Raw genomic sequence first — 27,566 nt, 5'->3', positions numbered from 1 at the left:
TTGAATAGAGGTGGGTAGGACTAGGAGGGTATGTTAGAAAAGATGTCGGACTATAAGCAGCCATAAAATAACGAAGAATGAAAAGAAGTTTCCCAATAGGTAAAAGTCCGTGAAAATGAAACAATGTCATTCACGTGATTTTTGGTAGCTCCATTACCCAATATTAAAGTCACGTGCCAAATGACTCAGGAATTTTATTAGGTCGAATTGTGATATAATTAATCGATACCTACACAAACATAGCGCATCAAATTTCAAATGACAACATTGAAGTTACTTTTACACAATGAAACATGAGTACCGATTATCATAAATATCATGGGTCAATAATTTTACAACGGACATCGTTTTACGTCTTATTTTTAATCAACATACATATTATAGTAATGAATCGTTTAAAAAAACGACACCAAACGCGATCAATAAACATAAAGGAATTCCATGTCCAACTCTGAATGGGGCGACCATCATTCTTATGTGAGCATGTCGATCATTTTGTTTGCTTGTATGTTGGTACTTTATGAAAAAGTGCTCTAACTCTCAGGTGCACACCTGTTCAGGCGCCGAGACCGTGGGATTACATCAGGTAAAGATGCGCAAAATACCCTTATTTCATTACAAATATACGTATTACTATTTGAAGCTATGTTTGATTGTGTAATACGTACATTACCTGCAATTGTCTCCATGTTACGTATACATTTTTACGTTTTGTTCTAATCAAAATTATTGTTTTTGAATTATCTATTAGATACAATTTTTACCTTCTAAGATTGCATTTATTTGAAATGAAAATTTAATCTAGTATTTACTCGATAAGTTAAATAATAAATTGGTATTTGCCTTTACTTGCTATCTAGTATTATTCTACTTGATTATGATATAGAAATAGTTTCGAGTAGGTATCCATTTTTCGAGACAAAATAAATATTTTAAAAGTCATTGAATATGCTTCTTAGAAAGCTTTCTTAAAACCGTTGAGGTCAAAGGAATTCAGATCGCTGGCGAGATTTTATTTCCTTACCATGTGAAGGCGAAACATAAAGAAAGCATGAAACGCTTTATGTGTAGGTAGAGGCCTACTCAGATATGTACTTTCCGTGTTTCAATTTTTGCCCATATCAGGCAATAGTGTTGTGCCGCCGCATGTACAGATTCAGATATGCTAAGAACGTGCGGTACAGGCGTACGCGCGCGAAGTAGTGTGGCGGGCGCCGCGTGCGGTGTAGGCGTATATGTCGCATTTCGCCACCGCTCACGCTTTAAGCCACAGATTTATGACCGCATTGCATATCCATTACATACATCACTTTAAAACTTACCTTCATGCTACTGAAGCTAATCGATCGAAAGATCACCTCTTAAGTGTAAGAAGCGGGACAGGCCAATATTATAATTTATACCATAAAATATAATCCACTGATTATCTGTGACAACGTAAAATTATTGAATACATGATAATGAAATCAGCATAAGTATAAATTAATTATCATTTCTTTGGTTATTCTGTTACCGATATCGATAGAGTATTTATTATGAAAGGTGAGATTTTATCTTCGATACTTTTTATAACAATATCGTACATCTTTTAATACCGCTATTGAATAATCGGGTATGTGATTTAGCGCGTTGTTGATTTTATCCACATTCCACGCCGTTGTACAATACACCGAGTGGCGCAATGCAAAATTCCATTAAACTTTTTGAATGCGAATGAAAGAACATTTAGGAAAAAATCCGTCGTCGTTTTCGAACAGGTTATTGTTCAAGCTTTAAAGAGGAACAATCGGGATGTTGTGTTTCCAGTTAACCGTGACAAACTGGGATGCTTACGTACCTGTGGATTTGCTTTGTTATTGGATTCCACACAACACTTACATGAGCTCACACAACTATCATACATATAGATCACACACCTAGAAAGTGTTATACCTATTTGTTGTCATTAACAAAATAGATTTATTAATAAGATACACTAGTTACATCTTTAAAAAAAATTATATTAAATGAAACACTTGCGATTAAACTCACAGCATAGTACATCATTAGTTCTAGCGTACAGACATGAAAGAAAAATTATATACCTACTTAATTATAAATATGAGACAATTAATGGTTTGTTATGAATTTCCTAATGTCAAGATCCGACCTATTTAGAATATTTGTTCTGTAAATGATTTATGGTGATTTAGTTGCCCATTTCTTGTAGTAAATGTTAACATTATTGAGCTCCTCATTGATGATAGTTCCTCATTTCAGTCAATGACAAAAATCATTCATTTCACGAAACGAATCAGTTTTTGCAAAAAATGAGTAATGAGAATTGAGAACTGAGGCATTTGCTAAGGTTGCTTGTTCGTACTTGTCATCTAGTGAGTCAATGTCCGCTTGAACTCAAATTATGGTAAATAATAAAATATAGTCACGTGTAATAAAGCATGCATACTATTTCACAACATTGCTTACTGTTGCTTTTTCTATGGCGTCCCGTTCGCTACTGTTTCATTGAACCGTTCAGAATGGATCAATAATCTTCAATTTGCACGTTTGTTTAAACGTGATATTATTATATTATACAACATTTCATTGGAGGATTGCTATAGATGTTTCTCAATTTATAAGAACAATCTTTTTTTATAAAATATAGATTGTTTTGAATTAGAACCAGTATATGTGGAACGTATATACAATCGAATAGGTCTTACACAAATAATTTGAAATAATCGTTCTGATTTATCAAAAGGTTGTCGTCTGTCGATATTTGAATTGGATTACGATGGGATGTGATGCTTGAATGTGTGTTAGGTCGATAGCGCACGTCCGAGGTCCGAGCAACGTGCGGATGTCCTCGGAGTGAGATAAGCTCAACCTGTCTTTCCTTATCTGCATAAGTTTTGTCAACAGTTCCTATGCAAATACGATGGATCTGATGATAGGCATCGTGCTCGAAACTCAGCTCTACCACGTAACTGCGCGGCTTACTTTTAAGTCTCTTTTTATGAGAAATGATTACATAAATATGACATATGACTGTAATTTTATAACTCGATAACTTGATTTGATGTGTTATTATATAGCAATTTCCTACTTATAGCAGATAAAGTTTAGTTAAAAAAAAATAGTTAAAAAAAGTTTAGAATATATATATCTACATTTTTATTGATACAAGACAAACATGATTATCCTTCTGTCTTAACACAAAACTAAGAACCTAAATATACAAGAGCTCTGTAAAGGCGACAGCACGGTAAAAACTTTTCATTTATTCTCATGCTATAAATTAATTAAAAGTTGAAACGTCCAATAATATTATGTACTCAAAGTAATGAATGTGGGAGTGTATCGAGGATTCGCGAAGGTCGTGATAATATATCTGATGGCAGTTTCCGGCCTCGTGGTCGGCACGTGCGGGGTTGCGGGATTGCGCATGCGACGACCCCCTTCCGACTATTACTAAGGACTACACAATAAAACGTTAAGTAATACATAAAAATTGTTTATGTACTTGAACCATTGTTTGACTTTTGCATGTGACGTTGGTGATTTATGGCTAAAAATTATTGTTTTTATTTTGTGATATATTTAAGATGCCAAAATAAAAAGGTTTTTTATTGCTGATCGCTGACTGTACCTATTGATTTTGCATATTAAAATTATATCATAATGATTTCCATTTCTCTTCATAAAAAAAATCGACAGAAAAAGTTACAGCATACTATTATCACCTAATATCGACTAGGACTGTGTAAAAAGCAGTTGGTTCTAGTGTCAAAGTTAAGTGGCGGTACATCGGTAACCACTAACGAGTGGAGCAGGACAACAGCATCTTTGTGAAGTACGAGGTATTACATGAATGTGTAATCAGAGAGTTTATTGATCGCAGCAAGATTAACACCACTTCGCATTGTCTGCCTTGGCACGTCTTAAATTTTCCCTTTTTGTGCCAATAACTTAAGGAATTCACGAATTAATTTTTTTTCGCCTTTATTAATGTCGCCGTTTATCACACTACGAAAGAATTATTCCCTCACATTTTGTGCTTTCACGAAACGTTGTATAAATTGTTTTTTAACCACTATCTCGCTTTTATATTTTTGTTCCAGTTAAGTTGAAAGAAGTTAATCTTCAGTAATATTCAACGCAGATGGAGGGATAATTGTCTCGATTGATCTAGCCCTGTGGCTCGAGTGAAATATTCGTTCGGAGACATATGGGTCAGCAGACGCATAAAAGGCGAACAGACTCATATGAAAAAAAACTATACCAGCTGACCGTTTCTACAGTCAAATGTTATAATTGGTAACGGGAAGGCCGGACTAGGTGACACGAATAAAATTGGCGCATCTGTCTGGATCGTCTGTCTAGCCGTTGGTTATAAACGCCATGTGTGATACCTGTTTGGTATTTGAGGATATAGAGATTTAATTTAATTACTATTCCGCCCATTAATTCTGTCCACTAATAGCTTTGTTTCTATTTAACGATAGTAAATGGTATATTTTATGATTATTATCATGAAGATCGAGTCACGATATTATTTGTATATATGATAATAAGACATAGGTAATAATAGTTTGATATAATTTATTAAAAGTGAAGTATTGTGTTTCTTTTTTCTTATACTTATTCAATGCACAGATATCGACATAATCAATTACCCAATACTAATTGTAATAACAAGAAATATTTGTGTAGAACGATAGGAGATTAGTGTGAAGGTGCGATCTTGAAGTAAACAATAACAAAGTTAGATGGGCAAAGTAGATATACCTAAATTAACATAAATTAATTAAAATTATATACAGAGAAAACCACGTCTACAACCAGGTATGATTTGAAGTATTTAACGTATAAAAGAAACGGAAGAACCTTTCGTATTATAATATACAGTATTGATTATTCTGTTATGCATAAAGCCTTTACTCATAAGCATTTGAATAAGATTAATAAGCATCTATTCTGATGCGTGTCCACGAATCAAGGCGACGATCACACGCTGCCACAAAGTGTCGCTTTACATATGCCCTCTGTTCCTATTTCCGATGACACATCTCTCTTTTCATCTCTTATTTGAATCGGGTGACCAAAACTATAATCGGCTTTTGGAATTTTTACGTTTTATTGTTCACAATAGCTCGCTAACTGCATTTAAGTAGTCGTTGAAATGCTTTCAGGTTCTGTGATAACTACACCGGTAATTGACGCCAGGGTGATGATGATCGCTTTGACAGGTTATGTGGGCAGTGGGACTGTCTTTTTAACACATGATTATAAATAATTATAGGTAGGTAGGTACCTACTTTATAAAAATAGTATATATAGTATAGTTAGATAGGTATATCGAATGTTATGAGTCGACTTTCTATATATATATATTTATAAAACGGATGCAATACATATTATATTTTTAATTTTAAGATATTCATTAGTAGTTTATCAACAAAAATATTAGTAAGGTAAGGTACGTTAGGTACTCAATATTATTGTAATGCGTCTACATATAAAGAAGCAACGTAATCGTTTACATATTTATTTCTACTTTCTCTGATATTATATAAAAACCAGACCTTACAATAGATAAAAATTTCCAGGCACACCTGTTCCAATGTCAAGAATTTTAAAGGTAAATACAATAAAGGCTATTCAACGTCGAACAAAAACATGGCGCTCGATAGACAGCAGCACGTTATTGAATTAACTTGAAGCGGGAACAATACTTCGATATCTCTACCTACTTTCTTTTGGAGAAAGACAACACAGTTCCTTCTTGTACGCTGACAAGCGAACCGCGAAACAAAGAGGATCGTCGGCGGTACCCGTAGCGCACAAAGGTCAGCGTGGTTCGAGATCACCTTACATCTTTCGCAGCCGCCCGCACGCCGAAGCCGCGCGTTCCTCACTCGTGAGCCAGCGTGCCCTACTATACACTTTTGTGACTCGAAGACGACGAGCACTATCTCCAGATCTGGGAGCGGAGATGTCACTCATAATGCGTTCAGATAAACTCGTATTGTGTCGTGTGCTCTCTATAACAAGAAGAATATTCCATGAAAGGAGCGCGCAACGCAACAGGTACATGCTCCCGCGATTATCTAGTTTAGGTGACGTGCGGTCGCTTCTTTTGTATTTCAACTCACAATTATCATATTATTTATAAAGCAAATAAGCTGCAATAAGCCTTATAATTCCATGTAGGTATTCATTTCGTTATTTCAGAACAGTACATAACTATATGACAGTTTAATACTTTTTTCAAGATAGCAAACTTTTTGTAATTCATATTCTTGGAAAAAAAGATACATCAAGCATTTTCATTGCCTCTCTCTACACTTTTTGATAATTTGATATAATATGTATTAGGTATCTTGTTTGTTATGATTAATATCGTACAAAGCTAACCAACTTAAATTGAAGTCTCAATTGATGCAAATGAACAAAGTTTAAATTGTTGTGATTGTACGCGTGTTTCGAGACAACTTTACACTGGCACTGAATTAAACAATCACGGCTGACTCATAATACCAGTTGGCTATAAAGACAACAGAAATTATCTTTGTCTAGTTTATTTCGCAGACAAAGCGCCATGTCGCTACGATAGAACAATTTGAAATTGTTTAAATTTATTGGAGAGCTATATATCATTGTTGATTCATGGCTGCATCTAGCCGGTAATCGAAAATCAATTGACTATAGTTTATACACCTGATTCTTACCGTGTTTGTATAATTATGAAACTTTGACTTTTGAATAATAATATAATTACCTACTATACAAGATACGCTATTGGTTGCGCTTTCAATTTTAGTTTTAAACGAATTATGTACAGAAGAGGGATCAGTGTACCTAACTGAAATTATGTTTCGTACTTAATTAAAATGTGTCTAATTTGTAAATGTTTTTCATTTACAAGGGGAGAAAGGTGATAATTTGGATGAATTGAAATATTTTTAGTAAATTACAAGTAGGATGTAGATTGTAGATATCTGCACACATACCTACTAAAGGCGTCAGAAGTTTTTAAGAATTCCTATACCATAACATATATCTCGATGACCATAACGAACTTCGCTGGACATCACGAAAATACACCTTTAGACCTACTTACGTAGAGGGGTGGGTCTTTATAATTATACATAAATAGAAGCCCAGTTAAATTTTATTTTTAAAATAAACCATCTTTTAGCGTGTCTAAATTCATATTCAATCATGTTATTTATATTAATTAGGTGACTTCAGTGACTTTAAGTATATACAATTAAGAATTTATGGTACGTTTATGAAAGAGTAGTTTTAACTTAAGAACCTATTTAGCTTAGAAATTTATTGCCTCTTGTAATGGTACTGATCTAATTACTTCTAATAGCATATTACAAACAAGAGACCGGTCGGTGGCGCTCTGAAATGATTGAATATGACATGCGAATGCGAATACTATGGCTTGCATGTAGGTGTAGCCATTGGGCGGCGAGAAATTATGTCCAAGCAACTATTGTTATCCGAATAAGCGTTGTTTTTGAAAGCTTTAACTTATTGGTCGTTGTTTTATAAGATAAAGGAGTAATAAATTGCACATTTTTAATGCAATAGGTGAATGAATACATCAACTTTATTTATTGCTACCTGTGCCCCGTCCCGTATTCTATATCATTAATATATGTAACAAGACATTACATGTGTCACAACAAGTGATGGAAGAGGCTCATTACGATAAAATACACCATTAAATATGGAACAAGTGATGCGGTAACCGGCATGGCATCGATTTCATTGTTTCATCGGCAAAGCAAACGATGATTGTTAGTTTGCGCAACTTACTCTCTTACTTCGATGCCCAATGCGGCCACTCTGTGCAAATCGGTCCAATTATGCAAGTGTCTCGACTAGAAAATGAGATGGCCTGTGCGATATTTGAACTCGATTGATTTACTTACGTAATCTGTGCCGGAACAGAGTCGTTGTGAATTCTTAGAATCTAACTATTTATAAGTAATCTTTGGAATTTAGATTGTTTTGTTCAAACTTTATCAAGTACTTGTTAAGTACCTACCCTAATGTCTATCCTAATCTGGTTGTTGATGAGATGATTTAATTAATTTAAATATTTTAGAATTGAGTAATTGGACTATACCGCTAAGGAAGAATAATAAAAGAATTATGAATAACATATGGTACACATAGTTTCAGAAGCTGTGAGGGGAGATGATGGGGTCATTGATCTGATCGACAAAAAGAGGGTCGTTACCGGTGTAAGGTAAACTGTCTTTAGATGAGGTGCTGGGTGTAGGGAGGGTTTTGTCGCGTTGTGAACCCCGGAAAGCGTATGCGCAGGTGAGGGGTTAGGAGCGGCGTAGTTCCGGTCTCTCATCTCTATTAAAATAAACAGATATAGAAAAGTGAGTTTAAACATTTAATTATAAAGAAGACTGGCCTTATTTATAATGTTGCACGATCAAATCTAATTAGAAATGTTTTAATTGACTTTTTCCTTATTTTAAAATTTAATTACCGTGATTGATAATAATAGCTATCGATTATTATCGATTTTTATGTTCTTTGTATTTACTTAATTGTAATCATGTACCTAGATACTTGAAAATACTATCCTATTTATTAATATACTATCTTATGTTTCGTTCCATTTCTGAAGTAATACAAGAGGCTCCGAGCCATTAGCTGCCGTGGTTGACAGCGGCCGCGCCTGCATTTGTCTCATGCAAACGATAATGTCCGCATCACTGCTTTTTATAATCGCCACGCATTGTTTCCACCTACTTGGAAGAACAGTATTGTCGATGCTCTCAACTGATATGAAACGTTTTTAAATCAATGCATTTAATCTTTTGTTTTACAGAACAAAAGATTTTAATCACTTATTCAAATTGAATTATATAAGCGATTATATAATAAACATGTAGAGGGCCATAAAAGTACGTTAAACTCTTTACTCTATATTATAATGATCTATGCAGAAGGACAAGTACATATATTGCTGGATATATCGTATAAACTTACATAGGTACTTTAGCTCTTTTTATGAACAGCGCGGGTAACATAAAAGTAGATCAATACAAGTACCGTGATGTTGATTTGTTCTTTGCGAGATGTATACTGATGCAATATGCATTTATCTGTTCAGACGTTGTACCGTGTGCGCCCGGAGATAGGTGAGGGTGACAGTAATTGACAGGTCGGCGGGCATAGGACACTTGTGACTTGACGCACGTGCGAGAAGACTCGGGCCCCCGTACTAAGCAGGATGTCTTAAAATAGACTAAATGCCTTTATGAAGGCATGCTCTCCAAAGCGAGGTGGCATCCGGCTACGATTGCGCACACAATTCTTTTCTAAAGGAAACTTATAAATAACTCGTTCAATTATTCAAAACCATTGAACTATAAACACGTATCGCTTATTGCTTCGTGTCTGAGTCAGTGCCCGAAAGTCGTTTGTATCGCTGCTACCGGACCCTTATCGAGCATCTTGCCGACACACTGTTTCACGGAATGCCTATTGTTTGATTAACGACCCCGCACTTCTGACTGTGAACTATTTGGAACAATTCCGACCGGTGTTGTTGGTTACGTTTCCAATTATGGCAACGACTTATATTTACAAAGTCAATCAGGTCTTCGTAAAAGAAACGTAAACGATAGGTAGTTATACTAACAATATCGAGTCTCTTATCAGAGTAATAAAATTGATATAATAGTACAAAAAGAATAATACTGTAGTCTGTAACTCATCAGAGCTTACTTATAAAATCAAAATAGACATGAGATAAAACCATAAAATTGTTTTGCAGTGTTCGCCACAAAATTGAGGTCATCGAAAGATGAACGACGCAATAAAATCCGGATGAATGCCTCAAAGATTATATAGAGCGGGCCCGCGGACTTGCACGTGCGCCGAGAGGGTCCCGCGGGCCTCTGAAGTTATGCGTTTGTATTGTACCTACCGATGGGAACGTACCTGCAATTGCGCTCAAACAAGTGTTTCCGGTCATACAACTATATCCGGTGTATACAGCGACGAAATCTGGTAGCTGAGGGGGTACCATGTACAAACACCTTTCAATATTTTCATAAATAGCCCTGTAATTTTTATACATATCTATATATGAGTAACTAAAAATAGCACAGCTGTATTAAATCAGTGCTGATCAGTGCTGCTGACTTAATGTGGACCTATTTAACATCAATCGATAAGTGTACATTTTTTAAATATAGAAAAACGTATTTTAATCATATTAGCACCATAATAACCAGTCTAAGTTTTTGTTTGTGTCTGACTAGTGATTGATGATATTGCCGATACATAAAAAATGAATACATACAGTACCGGTAGCTTTTCATTAGCTGAAGAATTTAAAAACCGGTTACTTTACATCAGAGCAATTCGTTATTCGAGTTTACTTTTCACGGATTGAATGGCTCAGCGAGACTGGGCGTCATTCAAAACCTAGCGTTGTACAAACTAACGAGTTCTGCAGGTGACAACGAATCAATGGCGCTGATTACACTTCAAAATTCTATTCAACAACATTGTTCCCAAACTGGTCAACCTGCTCAATCCGTTTTAACAAAGGGTTTAAATAACTAGAAAGAAAACATATTTGTTTTTGTTGTTGCTTTAAAAGAGTCACAAGAAATGAGACAACAGTGATGCAAAATATAAACTTAGTTATTTGGTTAAACTTTGATTTTGTTCTTTGATAGTAAATAAACATGAATGAAATAAGACAGTACAATATATTTTGAGTTGTAAACACAATGAATTCCTGAATAATAAGATGTCATCAAAGCGTATCGAATGGAAGCGGTGGTGGCGTGTAACATGCTTGGGTTCCACTTAGTGCTGCACCCAAAGGATATTGGTATTGTCTTCATATCATTAGAGCCATTATACTTGCTTATTGAAGCGTACATTCATTATACTATGTTCATATTAAACTTTGATCACCGTCTGACATCTTTGTTATAATCGTGAGTCACAAACAATAGCAAAATTATAATGTTAATGAAAACAGTCCATAATAATCCAAACTAAACTGAAAGCGATACAAATTGTTAAACGTAGGTAGCAGGGAAGTACTTGTTCACTTTCTACGGCTCTATTTATCCTATCTGAGTTAATCAAGAAGTAGGTAACTATTTACTGAATGTATGTACTAAGTAGTTATATTTTTTGAAATAACGATATATTCCTTATTTTTAAATTTTACACTTATTTATAAAAATAGACTACGTCAGCGTGGCGCTACGAGTATTCTCCGACGTAAAATATTTTTATTGCATAATAGTAAACACGTTTATGTAATATTTCGTCGCACATTATTGATATAATTTTTATGCAATGAGGCAGACATAGGACACTCATCCTCGCACAAGTTTGACTTTGTTACATGACTCCGAAAAACAATATTCTATAGTTATGCATGTGTACTGAAGGTGTCAGCGACACACTTTATTAGTTGTTTAATGTTTGTTTCATACTTGTTTTTTTAACTTATTTGTTGTGTATGCTTTCATTCAGAAAATACTTCCGAAACTTATCAAAGCCGACATTAATATTGATTTTTATTCTAATGTGAGCACTAGCACACACCGCTTTGTATATTCTATTCAAACGATAAGTTGCGGGTGGATGTGATTAGGATGATTATTTCAAACTTGAGGAACTTAACTTTTTTATTTCGCCACATTCAATCAGATTCAGTAAAATCTAGCCTCTGCTTTATTTAATAAGATTATCAATGGCAATATAAAGTCGACCAATACTAATTGAATAAGATTCTGACATTTGTACCATATTTTTAAGAAATAAGTTATGAAAAAAAATTCATGAGACTTAAAATACGTCGAACTGATTTACTTTTCTTTAGTTCTTTACAGTCGGGCATTATTAAACGAAACAAGATTTTGTTCGAGACACGGGCCCGTAAAAATTTCGCAACATCGGTCGTAACCCATTTTAGTTATAACCGTGACGTTCAGGTTTAACAAAGCGCGAGTCATCAAGAAATATAGGGAGACGGGCATTGCCGAAAACAACAATGAAGTACTGTTACCATAATGACACTTTACGAGCGCAAACATCGAATTGCGAGAACACGACGCGGCGCGGTCGCGATGCACGAATGTGGTCTGCATTGTTTCCGCATTATGCTGCGCCATCGAGAGCGACATTGATGTTTCGCGGACAAAGGTCCCTGCAACAGTCGATTTGCCGATGGCGACCTTATCTGACATTCGATTTGATTCTTAGAATCGATTCGATTGCCGGCAATCGCTTTACTTCCTGTTCGCAGGTAATATTCCCCAGATGTAAGTTCAATAAAACGAAAGTGATTAAACGATGCAGCAATGATTTTCGTATTTTTTATAAGATCCAATTTATATAAATATCTCCCTATTCTTGTGCGTTCAATGTCCCAGTGAAATGTATAAGAAACGTGTTTAAGGATTTTTTTTTATAAAATTATCTTGTAGAAATTGGAATATACCTAGTACAAAACACGAATCCGTAGATATCAACAGCTATTGCTACAAAATGTTTGGGTTGTTGGTGATAAGGAAATTATAAGTATCAACCATGACAATAAAATGAAAGCCACAGTTATCTATTTATACAGGATAGATATAGACGCGGATGTTGACAAAGGATTTGATCGAAATGTTTGGGCTAAAAATTGAACTGAAATACAGGTTGTTAGTAGGTATATGGCTGTAGCGGTCACAGTGGGCGGTCGTTAGTGTGACACGTATCAAAGTTGTGTTACACGGGGACCACAGCAACGCAGCCTCACTGTTCACGCACGCGATCCACTGAGCACTCCGACGTTGTTCAGATTTACCGCTTACATGTCGTGGTCTAGATGCTCGGCCGTGTGGTCTCGGCGTTGCGACCAATACCTATTGCTAATCACCGCTAACTACATGTTATTTATTGCAGCCGATCATTGGCAGGTTTATATGGATATCTCATGCGATATTATTGTACAAATGACTGTAAAACATAGATCCTAGATTATGTTCATTGGCAAAAATATTGAATTAATTTCAAACTTTTGCAAAGTAAGAAAATGAAAGTGGAAGTTCTGTTTGAAAAACTTGCAAGTTCTGTGTTCTGTCCTACTAATAAAATGAAACCCCAAACTAAATTGTATGTTTAAAGTAGGTACCATGTATATAATTTAAGCAACAATAGATCATTTCATATGTAGAAATAATTTGAACGTATTATCATTACACGCAGGCGGCAAGAGCTCCGGTGTGCGCGTGGGCCAGGTGCAGCAATCTGTACATTCGACGTCGGGCACGCGCACCCTCACTGTGCTTTTAATAAATTTCAATGCACATAAAAAAGATCTATCAAAAGCTGGCGACGCAAAATAGACCGGTGTTGGTGTTCGGGTGCAGCGCGTTGCTCTTCTAGCGCGGATAGGTCGCGGCGAACAAAACACCGTTTGTTGGGTGTGCAAACAAGTTTCAATTAAATTTAAAGGTGTCCCAACGGGTGTGTCCGCCAGTTGCTCTAAGTAATTACGATTTATTCAATAACTAAATTTTGATATTCAAATGAGTGGTTGGGTTTACCGGCGACATGGGGTTAGATAGGAAATAGGCGGTACACAGATTTGCTGCAATGTATAAATTTTACTTTTGTTGAAACTTCTAATTAACAAACTGTATTCTTGCATGAATCTTAAGTATATTATTAATATATAAATTTATAAAGAATAGAAAAAATTCAATCACGAGGCGGGACACGAACCCGCATCCTTTCGCGCCATTCCGGGGCTGACCAACTCAGCCACTCGTGACCCGCCAGAGCAATCGAATTTATTCTATTCTTTCAGTTTGATGTGTCTGAAGGGACACACCGCGCGCCATCTATTGAGATGATTAACAACCATTTCAACCAATATGAAGCACTTTTCAGTGAATACAATATTGTAACGATGGAACACGACCTTTTTTGTTGAATTGATTTTTTTCTATTCTTTATAAATTTATATTTATAGGTAAAGCATTTGAATGCCATAAAACCAAAAAATATAAATTCATATTATTAATATTCCAATTTTAATAAAATAATGAAAACGTATAAAAATAATAATCATCATCATATTACAAAATATAAAATGACTAAATATATCTAAGAAAATTGTGCAAATAGCCATTAAATTAAATTAAAAAATCATGTTAATAACGAAATTAAAATTAATAAGGGAGTGAAGTGATAGTTGTGAATTATTAAAAACAACAAGTGTTTTATTAACTGTTAAAAATAGCTAGACTTGCCAACTTATCAATATTCAACATGCTTCTATTACACATTCTGAACGACGCAACCTGCAACATACTTACATTAATGTCTACGCAAACATTACGGATAGGATTTCATTAGATAAACAATAGTATTGGGTTTAAATAGTAACGGAACCGTTACTCATTTATGCTTGTGATAATCCGTTGGCGAGAGATCTGTAAGGGCTTCATTGGATGCAGCTGCCCCGCTCCGACCCCAGGACTTTCCCCTTCGTCCCAGTACACTATAAATACCTTTGGCTAAGAAAAGCAAAAAATCCAAATAACGGTTAGTTTCGGAAAAAATACATTTAAATGTGGGAACACTCTTTTTTCCGTTTCCCTACGGTAAATTTGTACTGTATCTATAAATTTTTTGCAATGCAGTTTTTTGTGTTTTTATCAAAATTCTGCATGAATAGAATCTGTAACGGTGGGATTTGCTATCTATTAGATAATTTAAAGTTATATAGAATGTAAAAATTTATAATATTACTAAAGAAAAGAAAAGCGCAATGAGTTTATGAATTCTTGTTTATAAATTAAATAAACACATATTATATTCACTATAATTAATTAATTACTATTTTCGATACGTAAGTGTCTTTTGTAGAATAAACGTGTAGATATTTGGTAATTTTTTATAAAAAATTAGAATATAAACGTAGTCAATAAATATAAAAAATAATAACTAATCTGTCTGTACGTCACATAATTAAATCACAAAGACATTAATTATATATTTTATGTGATACAAATTGAAAATATTACAATCAAAATTACAATTTGTACCGATTAGGTACTCAAATTACCGATTTACAAATTTTCCGCAACCATGTGTCTGATAAGCAGGAACTATGCCACAGACTATGCACCGATTTTCATTATGATTCCATCAATGGCGTGGCATGATTCTAGCGGAAGGACGTAGTTTGTATAATTTTTTAAGTTTTAGCGATCAGGCGAAGTCGCGAGCGGATAGCTAATAGTAATAAGTTAATAACTTAGAATAAAGTTATTAAATTAATACGTAATTAAATAACATACACTCTTCGCGAATTAAATATTTTATGCTCTGCTCTACTCCTCTCCTCTAACTAATTTCTTTCCGTACGTCTGGTATGGTTGTCTGGATGAAATTTCTATTTAGCGATAAGACCGCCATTTGTTTTAATTAATAATTTTATAAGGTTTTATAGTTATAGAGCAAAAAATAATAAATATATTCTCCTTTGTACAACCACATGGTTATAAGTCATAAACATAGGTATATTGGTACACTAGCGACCCGCCCCGACTTCGCACGGGTGCAATGCTGATACTAAATAGTAAATACACTATAGAAAAACTGTGAATGTTATATATAAAAACATAGCGGCCCGCTCCGGCTTCGCACGGGTGTAAAATATGTATTATAATATAGCCGGGCGGCCGGCCGGTACCGCCGCAAACGCTACGTCCCGCAATTTTTAAATCTGTAATATCTTCGAAAATATTCACTTAAATCATACGGTGTAAAGGGCCATATAGATCTATATTAAATGAACAATGTATTCAAGGTATTTAATTGGTTAAGAATTAATGCTGTATTGGTTAAAATCGCTTCGAAAATTAGCCATTATTTGTCGTATAGAGTAAATGACAAAAAAAAGTTATTGTGGGTTATCCATAAGAGATAGACATAATATACCATTACGGACTTTTCTGTAGACCTTTTCAATGTGTACAATACTTAGTATATTATTTTGATAAAACTCGTAGGGTTCAGCCAGCGTTTGCAATGTAAGTGGAAAAAATGTAAGTAATTATTTACGACATCACATTAGAAACCTCAAAAATAACAGTACTTCTCCACTATTTAATGGATGTTATTATACATATATAAACCTTCCTCTTGAATCACTCTATCTATTAAAAAAAATCGAATCAGAGTCCGTTGCGTAGTTTCAAAGATTTAAGCATACAAAGGGACATAGGAACATAGGGACAGAGAAAGCGACTTTGTTTTATACTATGTAGTGATAGTGATATTTGTTGTTGTCATTAAAGTTGTATTTACAATTAAACATTAGCATAAATAAACACGCAGCATTGTGTACCCACCGTCTAAATATATAACATAACCGTCGAATGTATTTATAAGTGTCTATACATAGCTGGGCAATATGAAAAAGCTCTTAGGGAATTCGTGAGGGTGAAAGGTGGCCGGTGGCGCGGTGACGCACCGGCCGCGCTCTATAGCGTGTGCCGAAATCTCAGCTGTTTCTCGCTGTATATACAGGGTGTTCTTTTTTGTTACGTTGAACAATAAAAATAATATAAATTCTTACTAGCTTTCGATATACATAAACATATGACTATAGAAATGGTTAATGTCACGAAATATGTTATAAAATTAATGTTGATGGATAAGATTTTTTTTGTATAGGTATATAGCAACTAGAACACTCATATAGAACTTAAAATATAAATAATGCAAAATAATTAGCTTGAATAAACATATCTCAAACTTTATTCAGATGTACTTTGTTTCAGATGTCTTTAGGAGAAAATGATGTATGAGATCGCATATATTAAAGAAAATTCAAACACCCTGTATAAAATATTCAATCCGTCTGTATTAAAAGTGTTTATAAAAGCGTTGAATGGCGCTGTGCGCTTTATATAGAACTCTACAGCAATGCCATTATTCAAAATTAAACTACTCACCTACCTGCAAGCTTGGGGTTGTTGAATGAAAATGAAATATCTACAAATTAATTTATTTAAACGAAAATAGACTCTATTTCACTCTATATTTTTAGTCGATAACTAAAAACGAGACATATGACCCTCATGTAAAGTTAATTTTACTGAACACACTTAGTTCGACTTTTAACGTTACTTACGACATTTTAGTACGTACGTATATTTAACAATGAATGAGGGAGACTCTCGTTCTTGAAAGGCACAATGCGTTTAGAATTTGTTTGAGTTTGGTAAGGGTTTGTTTGGCGCTTACGTCATTTCGTTCGGAGAGGGTAGCGTGATGCAGATGTGCGATTCGGGTAGAGACATGTGATTCTGCACGCGCAACCAGCTGCTGGCATAGCTGTGCACTGATTCAATTCATTGCAGGGTCTACGGTCGCGTACCTACCGCTTTGTGTAGTTTTATATATGAAGGTAAGCTCAACAAACAATGATATAGATACAATAACAATGGCAGATACAGCTCAGGTGTGCAAAGGTTGGTTCGTAACGTATCAAAGTAAAAAATGATAGATATTTTTACGACTTTCGGCTCCGGATAGCTCTTTCCAAGAAATATACTGGCGAAAATATTGCGTATAACACGACAGAATCAGATTTTATATCAAAATGTTAAAAAAAAACTGATTATATCCATAAACCAAAAATTTATCAAATAATGCCAATCACTGGGTGCATCGTAATTATATACAGCTCATCTGATCGTTATAGTTTTAAGTTATTACTTATTACCTACCTACATCTTTTTCAAGTATCAAGTTTCTGTAAGCTTAATAAATCTTGCGAGGTTCTTGTGCCATATTACTTGTAACTTACTAGGTAACCTATGATAGATATTATAAAAAAATAAGTTAGTTCAATAAGTTTACCTACTTGTTAAATATGTACCAATTTACTCGTAACAATATCCGGTTGCAGATAAGAATTTATTATTCATGCAATGTACCGACAAGGTACCTATATAATCAAAGCATTCAGCTCGATACTCTAAAGAATTCCTGTACGTGTACCTACTGAATATTTTCACATTATATTTAAGTACATGTATAATATTTAATACATTTCCAAATTCTACCTAAGAATAACTTAACTCTGAATCTTAGAGCCTATAAGCTTAGAGTTCTGAACATATTTATGACTCATTTTTTTCAGACAGATAATATATTTTAATCTTGTAGTTCAGTCTGATCTAATAAATTAATAAATATGGTACCTATTTTCTTAAATTATTAAATAGTTCGCGATTATCACTATGAGTATGAACACAGACTAATAATAATATACTACGTATACAACTATGAATACTTTCTGTATGTAGGTAACATAATATTATCTTTGTAGGACGTAAACAAAGAAAACGCTATTTCAGAGTTCGTGTTCAAGAGTCTATTTTCATTTTGTGAGTAATTTACATTCGTAATTATTTAAAATATTGAATTGAGATTTGAGACTGCTTCTTCTAAAAGTAACCTTGAATTTCAGTTTTTAATATGAAGTTAAATCTCAATTATTATTTATTTCAAATAAATATGTTGTTGCATCGAAGTGTAAATATATTTTTAAACTATTATACTTAATTGTTGTGTAAACTAAAATATAAAACGCAAATAAATTATTATATAAGAATAATCAATATGACTTATAATTATAAACTATAAAAGAGCGTTCCAAACTTTCGACACTGATACATCGATAAATACTCACACACTTTTATTCATACCGCAACTGAAGAAAATCAAAATGTTATTAAATCACGTTATAAATAATAGCTGTGATTGCAGTGCGCGGAATTAACCGCCAATCGTGTGACATTGAGCGGGCCCGGGCATAGCGCACCACCTGCCCGCGGCGCCCCTGTCCATCGGTATTTCCGCCATAGCGCACGTCCCCTAGCAGGCGCTCGTGCCGAACCGTTACGCACGCGCCCCGGCCCCCGCGCATCACACCTGGCCGACACACCCGACCCACCCCGACACAGCCGCCGCTTTGATGACACTCCATTTGACACCTGTCAAACTTTAATAATTATATGTCGTAATTCGCGGTTTGCCATTTTAAATACTTCAGTAATAGATAGCTACATAATTTAAATCAATTCAAGATATTATGTATTTATTTTATTTTATTATACTCATATGGTCTTCATATCCTGATAGTGGGTATAGATAAAATAATCGTACACAAACCAAACATTTATATGTACCTACCTACATATTTTTGTCGAATTTTTATTGTACTGAAATTTTTAATTTTTAAATGTAAAAATAAGTAATAATTAATATAAGTGCATTAAGTAGGTCTGCAATTAGACTACTATTATGCCGATTGTTAAAGGTAACCTACACTTATTATAACCAGAACAATTTCTGAACTCATTAAAAAAATTTAAAATACAATTACAATTTATTGATTTGAGCCGATTCCGAAATTGAGGAAATATGTAGAAAAAACCAACGAATTACACACGAGACCAGGAATGGTGTCTGAATAAATTCCAACAATATTAATTAGAAATACGCAATTAATTGAAAGTGATAAACATGCCTTTTATCACCATATCATTTATTTCAACAAATAACTAATAATGTTTATATTAGTTTATTTACATTACACTAAAATGTTTACGTTTCCCAAGCGCGAAAGCGATAACAGTTCATTCATAACATCCGAAGATAATAATTAAGTAATGACTGGCATTTGCCTCACTGATTACATTACATTCGATGTCTCCTCGACTGATGAAAGCTAAGAATAACATCATAATCAAGTAATGACATAGTGGTTTAAGGTATTGTTATTGAGCGCCGATCAACGCGATTAGTCACAGTTGTGTATTAATCGAGCATTTGATGTCCATGTCGATCCCTTGACACATATATAGGCTGAGTCATTACATGCATTTCACCACATATGGCCCTCGTCATCGTGATGTGGATTATCAGCTTGGACCTTGTTCTTGCAATGTTGGCAACTTACTAACACAATGTAACCGATGCAGCGATGTCGTGTTGTGAATAAAGATGTTAACAAAGAAAACCATTTTAAAGTAGAAATGGATAGTTCAATCAAAATTATACAATTTCTTCAAATGCCTAAATTATAATGTCTATTTAAGTTTAGGATAGGATCTTCCTTAGGTATTTGTATGTAGGTACCTAAATACGAGTGAATATCCATTTATGTAAGTATAATACCATAAGTTGAATGCATAATGTCTTCGTATGCATTTTATATTTTGCAACCCTCACTATAAGTTGAGAAGAAACCAAAACTTGTTTCCATGAGAATCCACAAATAACCCACGGAACAACAAGCTCTGTGGGAATTAACACTGGTCACAGAGTGAATAATAACAAAGCATTCTGGACGTTATACTTCCGCGTTGGAAAGGGGTTGCGAATGTTCCTTCCTTCATTAAACAAACCTGCACACAAGGAAGCTTTCAAACGTTCCCTATGTATGACATAGAAACTAGTTTTTATTTCCTGTTTTCAAAAATACACATTTTGGGTTGGAAAACGAAAACCTTAAATATTATGAGATAAAGTATGAACATGTACCTATGAATCCGCATCCGCATGGCTTGACATATGAATGAAGATCGATTTTATAATTATGATTACGTACGATAATAATTCATAATTGTAACACATACTTAGGCACAATAAACTTGGAATGTAGCACACGATCTCAACATTCAACTGACACGTCTGTATGACATATGAGGCGTCGAGTTTATTGCAGATTCAGTTAATTTATAGTGCGACTTGTCAAATAACTGTACTTGATCACTTGTCACGGTCACGGACAATAAATGCTGTTAAAATTAATTTAAAATCAACTATGGACATGTTGTTATCTAGGTATACAGTAACTGGTAAAAATGTATTAAGTTATGTATTTAATAAGTCAAGGTCATTTACCATAATGCTGCTATCTTTTAAGTCTAAGATATGTTATTATTATCATCATGTCCTATATTCATGTGTCATCACTGTTATTTGAGAAGTTACCTTTTTTGTTGAGTAGGTCAATTATGAGTAAACTTTATACTATCCACCTATTACAATTAGTAGCACAACACAGACATTTTTGATTTATTCAATACATATTATTAATGATTATGAATGAATAGAACAATTCTTAATTTTAAATAATAATTGCATGTACAGATGTAATACGTCGTTCGCTAAATGAATTGAAATCGTTTTGAATAATAAATGCAGCGCGGCGGCTCTTGCATCGGTATTATTATGCTGACGGGACCGTTTCATAAAGACGCATAGCTCAGTTCAAAGGTGCTTAACCCCAAGAATTGCGCAAAAAATTAGATCGCGATCGCTGCGACTACGGCTCCGACCGGAAAGTTGGTGAAGCTGGGCATATCGCACAGAAGAGCGATGTTGCCGGGTGCCCGCGCCGGGTGCGGAGGCGCAGGTGCCGCCGCCGCCCCGCGCCGCGCCGCGCCCCCATTGGCCGGGCCCCGCGCCCTCCGCCGATTGGGTACGGCGCACGTGCGCAGCCTACCCGCTGCCACCTGGTCGTCGCTGACGGGGAGCGCATATAAGCGGCGGTCCTTCCCTCACCGCATCACTTCGTGTTCAACACTGAACAGTGCATGTACGTCACTCGCGTTTCGAACTCGGAACCGTTCACGACTCCCGCGCAACTTTGTGATGATTGGACTATTTGTGAACTTGTGATTTGATCGTATCGAACTTTCTTAATTATTTATTCAAGTTAAGTGTCAGTGAATATTGTGTGAAGATGCTTGTCGAAGACTCTCAGACCGCTCGTGCGATGATAACGAAGAAGTACGCACATTGTCCGTTGAAGAAGCGGCCCGTACTGGTGCGGGAGGAGCGACCAGCGACACCGCCCACTACGCCGCCTCATCCCGCCCACATGTCTACACGATTTTATTCTGATTTTAATTGTAAGTTAATATTTTAAATAATTATTTTATTTTATTTTTTAATTATAGATACCAATGATATACCAATATTTTCGTTACATGTAAATTTCAAATACATACAATTACAATTTACGATTGAAATACTTATATCTCTCTAAAGCCACTACAACAAAAAAATATAAATGTGAATTTTCTATTTTTCCTCCAAAATCACATGAAAAAAAAATATTTTAAAATTCAATGTATTAAATATCTGCTTCTGTTGTCTACAGGTGATATGGAACATGACGAACCAGAAAACCTCAGTACGAAACCCGAAGATCTGTCTAAAACTGGAAATTACCCAAACAAAGCTTCATCGCCAGTAGCAACTGCCGCGGTGAAAATAGAACCAAGGGAATGGCCGCAACAACAGCTAGACTATCTCGCTGCGTGTCGCGCCCGCCTCGAACCTACCACTGAACTCGCTCGACCCACGCCACAGTACGCTTATCTGCCCACACTTTATCCATCATACCCTTTGGAAGAATTTTATCCTGCGGCGCCGGCACTATCACCCCCTACGCATCCTCAAATGTACGCCCGTTATTCGCCAGCCTCTCCACCTTCCTCTTGTTCACCACCACCCTGCCCGGAAGATTTACGTTCGCCTGGATCCGTTTCATCTGACTCAGGCGTCTCAGTATCCGCACCTCGTCGGCCACGTTACCAATGCCCAGATTGTGCAAAGTCATACTCGACCTATTCTGGGCTCTCGAAACATCAACAGTATCATTGTGCTGCAGCTGAAGGAAGTTTAGCCAGAAAGTCGTTTAGCTGCAAGTACTGTGCAAAAGTATACACATCTCTCGGTGCACTTAAGATGCACATAAGAACTCACACATTACCCTGCAAATGTCACCTGTGTGGAAAAGCATTTTCGCGACCCTGGCTATTGCAAGGACATATTCGCACTCACACCGGCGAGAAACCTTTTTCGTGCCATCATTGCCGTCGTGCGTTTGCCGACCGTTCAAATCTAAGAGCGCATCTGCAAACGCACTCAGATGTTAAAAAGTATTCATGTTCAGGCTGCGGTAAGACATTTTCCCGTATGTCCCTCCTGAGTAAGCACTTGGAGAGTGGTTGTGGAGCGCCAGGGTCCTCTCCGTATGAATACCGCCCTGAAACACTTCCTACGGGACACCCGACGTTATCACCCACAGCTGCTGTCCACGCCTATTAAGAAGACTGAGTTCAATTAGTCCTGGATCTCGAATTATTACTAGCTGAATGAACAAGAACTGCTGTTTAAAGTACCGTTAATTTAAGCTTAAATTATTTTTGTAAATTAATAACCACCTAGATTATAATTGTGTGCAACTAATGTAGTATTGGTAAGAATGTGTGTTTCAGGGACCAATGTAAAATAAGATTTAATTAAGATTAAGTAATTGTACAGTCTTTGTGTCGCATATTAGCGACGTCGCTAGTCATATGGCATTTGCCAAGTGTCATACACAAAATTAGATGTATACCTATATTTGTATCCTAAGCCGTGTACAAAGTGCCTTAATCATAAATTATTAATATATTAAAAAGTTTGTTTGTGTTAGATGCTATTAATTTATAAGATTTATTGAAAACTTATGAGGCTATAATGATATAAATTGTTGCCGATTTGTTCCTTTCTGTTACCTCCGCCAGCAGAAAATTAAAAAAAGTTATTTTACACATATGTATTTCATTTTAATTCTATACCTTATGACACGACAAAAATAAATGAAAGTTACGATCAATTTATTAGGATTGAACATACAAAAGATGAAAAAAATTATTCACCCTCACACTCACATCACAGTTTTAGTGATTCATATGTCAAAGTTATCAAAGTGAATAGATCAAATCAAAGTAGTTAGGTAGGTACTGAGATAAAAAATAAAAAATAATTAATCTATATATAAGTAACACTTAAAAGAACAGAACAGATATAATATACAAGAATGCTTTAAATTGCATTCCACGTACGATATTACAAAGCACGTAAAATGTCTGCGAAGAGATTTCAATTCAAGAATATTACTTTTTTTTTCTGATTATGGATATACATATTTAAAACGCTTTTATCGTCAGTTAGTTCAGGAACGTGAACTTCTACTTTATAATATCATTGACTAATAAGAAAGTGGTCCAATAAGATAAGGATCTGGTCTGTATTAACCTCTGACCCTGTCAGGCAAGTGCACGTTTTTCTAAGCTTAAGATATACCAAGTTCAATAATACTTAATCGAAATGTGCCGCAATTAGATGTTATCTCTTTTAACGTACCTACAAGTTGCTTAATATATACGATCTATAATTTAACAAGGGTCCAATTAGATAACTCGGGTAAAGCAATATGGTATGCAATCTGATTTCACCGCAGAAGTGCTACTCCATGACAAGCAAGAGATTGACGTACCTAATTGTAGATATACCTGCTTACTAAATTCTGAAAATCTTCTTTTATGCAAAAAATAAAACTTGTTTCATCAACAGTATGTCAAGGCACGTAGGTAAATTTATATTTGCTGAAATTTAAAACTTTCATTATAGTCAGAGACAAAAATTACAAGGGATACCTTTACTAAATTCTCTTATAGTATTGTTTACTTACTATCGTTTAGGAAAAAAATACAATTAGTTACCTTAATATTCATCGCATCTAATACAAATCCACTAACGATGTTTATCTTCAAAGATATCTATATTAATCACTAATTAAAGCAAAGCCATTAGTAATTCATCGGCAGACGCGGAAGGTGTTACTAATGCGTTGTGAGATTACATTAGCTTGTAAATACGTGCTAACAGACAGTGAATATCCACATCAGCCTACACGAGTGCCAATTAGAAATAGCCAGTGAAGTTGTTGCGGAGAGCGGCCGCGGCTCCGCTCTCCGCGATTGGTCTCCGTGGACCACCGCCAGCGGCGCAACGCGTGCGCTGCGTCCCAACACTGCGGCCAATCCAATGTATTCTCATTAATTAATTCTGTTTCTATTTGCATCGTGATTATCTTATCCGAGATTGACCACCGATATGCCGTACCAATTAGAATTCACACTTCAGTCTAATAGAACTTTGAACTTTTCTATTACGTATTATCGATCGACATCGAGATAATATGAACGGATTTCGACACTAATTCGACCTCGATCGCAAATAGCTTTGTTATTGTTATATTTAATTATTACCTGTCTTTAAAATTAGTTGTAGGTAAGATTGGCAATTTTTAATGGGTTGAGTTCCAATTGTATTGTTTGCAAAAATAAAAATGCTCATGTCAACGCGTACATATACCTATTAAGATTTGTGACGTGAGGTACCTACCTATATCTAGATTTAGGACCGGCAGCAGCAATGGACCGAGTCGAGCCTGGTCGATAAGCATGATTTGTAACGTCGCACGTCGGCGCGTGCGCACAAATAAACGAGATTTGAATGCGCACCTTTCAATATATTACCTAACCCACTCTTGATATTATGACAATGTAACAATTCTTCTTAAAAATAAAACCAGTGTTTATGTTCAGTAAATATTGGTCTTCTTTTTTACTCCAATGTGTGATTTTTAATAAGCAGTTAAATAAAAAATAAATATAATAATAATACAAACTATAGGGAACATCACGGGAACATAGACCCAACCTACCGATCCACCGAACACCTCCTTTCCATAGCCCAGATTCGTAATTCCCATATTTTGCAATAGTCCTACTGCCTACATTGGCCGCGGACTGCCCAGGGCTGTATCTCTATAGTGCAGTCATGGCCAGGCTGCGGCTGGTGTCCCACAATACATTAAAATTCTCTAAAGAGCTTCTGCGTGTTGGACCTGTGTCCCCACGTAAGCCTCCCAAAGGACCGGGTATCTTCCTTCTGGTGATACCCGTGTATTATGGAGAGAAATATAAACTACTAGAGGTCCGCCCCGGCTTCGCCCGTGGTACATATTTCGCAATAAAAGGTAGCCTATGTCCTTTCTCGGGTATCAATATATCTCCATACCAAATTTCATGCAAATTGGTTCAGTACCTAGTTTAGGCGTGATTGAGTAACAGACAGACAGACAGAGTTACTTTCGCATTTATAATATTAAGTATGTATCACTATTTGTTTTTGACAGGTTAGTGTCAAGAAGCCAATTACAAGAGAACTTATTGTCACGTGTGCTCATTACTTAGATCAGTGAACATCCAAAACGTGATATCACTACACGGCTATATTTACGAGACGTACTGTATAAGCTCTTATTATATACATTCCTCATCAATACCTATTCTTAGAATTTATCAGCTTACCATGGCCAAGAACTTTATGAGTTCGTGGCCAAGCGCTTCCCTATTGTTCATAAAAAAAATAATAATTTAATGTTGACACCTACGTAAATATTCCAAAATACACATGAAGTTCCCAAATGTTTAGCAGCACATAGCAAGTACTAGCAACTTATAAATTTATTGAAATTTCTGTTTGTGAAAGTGATTTAAATTTCTAAATTTCCTTGTAATATTTTAATATAATAATAATTTTTCTCACCTCAATTTATCTGTGTAAAATGAGAACGAAATAAATTTCTGTAGAAGTATAAGATAAATGTATTTAAATGTAAAATATATACAATGTAGGGGTTTCTTTATAAACTTATCACTAGCTTTTGACATATCATTACCATTATGATCAACCGACAGTTTAGTTCTGCCCACTTCGCTCTGGACCAAGTTGACTTTGGTCACTGGGAGAGTGGCCCGGGCACCGCGACGGCGCGGCGTCTGGACTCGGTCAGATAAATCGCATAATCCTGCGCCAATAACTACGGCAACTGAGTAAGGTATGGGGCGCTCGAGGCTGCGTGGGCGACGCACGACGCGCTTCAACGCCTTTGAAAAGATTATTCACTAGTAGCGATGGTTTGCAGGATCGCGTAAATGGATTTCGATACTTTATGCGTCTAAGCTTCTTGCTATGTTTCAATAAACTTACCGGCGAATACTTTATTGCTGTACTTTAATAGCAGCTACCGAGATTAAAGAAATAATAGCTTCACGATAACCGCGTCTCATTATAAACACTACATAGAAAAGACTTCAACGAACTATGTACCGAGTTTTCATTGAAAATACAAGGCAAAATGTTGGACACAATTTTCAATTAAAGGTTTTGTATTCTAAGCATTGTAAGTTATGATGAAGATTGTTTATGTTGTCTTTGTAGTTCGGGTTCGTTAAAGCATAAAGGTGAACATAAATACTGGCACTATATTCAACTTATGCACATAAGCTTCTATATTATTTTTAAATGGTAAATATGTTAAAGGAAGAGTGGAAATTCAATTACATATAAAATGAAGCTTTCTTTGGTAGGATTATTAAATTGAACATTAAAAAACTTTCATCTTCGTAAAGCCTTAGCCTTTGGAAATAAAATTAATATAAAACTCGCGTTATTTATGATCTTCTCTGTAACGTAAGAGTCAATGTCTTACAAAAGCTGAGGGCAATAAAATTAAATTCTCGTTACTTACCATATCGGTATTCGTACAAGAATTGTTACCTGTTGAGCGACGGGCG

The 27,566-nt window shown here is 35.4% G+C and overlaps 1 protein-coding gene across 1 annotated transcript; it reads left to right on the top strand.

Annotated features, from left to right (window-relative positions):
• Nucleotides 1–21,666: 21,666 nt before the first annotated feature.
• LOC149490543 (uncharacterized) lies at nucleotides 21,667–23,687 on the top strand. Its single transcript, XM_089705718.1, has 2 exons — nucleotides 21,667–21,995; nucleotides 22,247–23,687. Exons 1-2 carry the CDS (start codon nucleotides 21,827–21,829, stop codon nucleotides 23,197–23,199), a joined length of 1,122 nt encoding a protein of 373 aa, XP_089561844.1. The 5' UTR covers nucleotides 21,667–21,826; the 3' UTR covers nucleotides 23,200–23,687.
• The last annotated feature ends 3,879 nt before the right edge of the window (nucleotides 23,688–27,566 follow it).

This window comes from Colias philodice, chromosome 2 (genome assembly GCF_061535455.1).
Source record: "Colias philodice isolate Cphi_HAF_F1 chromosome 2, ilColPhil1 Martin Lab GWU primary, whole genome shotgun sequence".
Lineage (NCBI taxonomy): Eukaryota > Metazoa > Arthropoda > Insecta > Lepidoptera > Pieridae > Colias > Colias philodice.
The sequence above is the reverse complement of the archived record's forward strand: the minus strand, read 5'-3'. Positions and strand labels throughout refer to the sequence as shown.

Coding starts and splice junctions, on each gene's coding strand:
- LOC149490543 (XM_089705718.1), top strand. CDS start 21,827: ATGCTTGTCGAAGACTCTCAGACCGCTCGTGCGATGATAACGAAGAAG. Junction 21,996..22,246: donor ATTTTATTCTGATTTTAATT/GTAAGTTAATAT, acceptor TGTTGTCTACAG/GTGATATGGAACATGACGAA.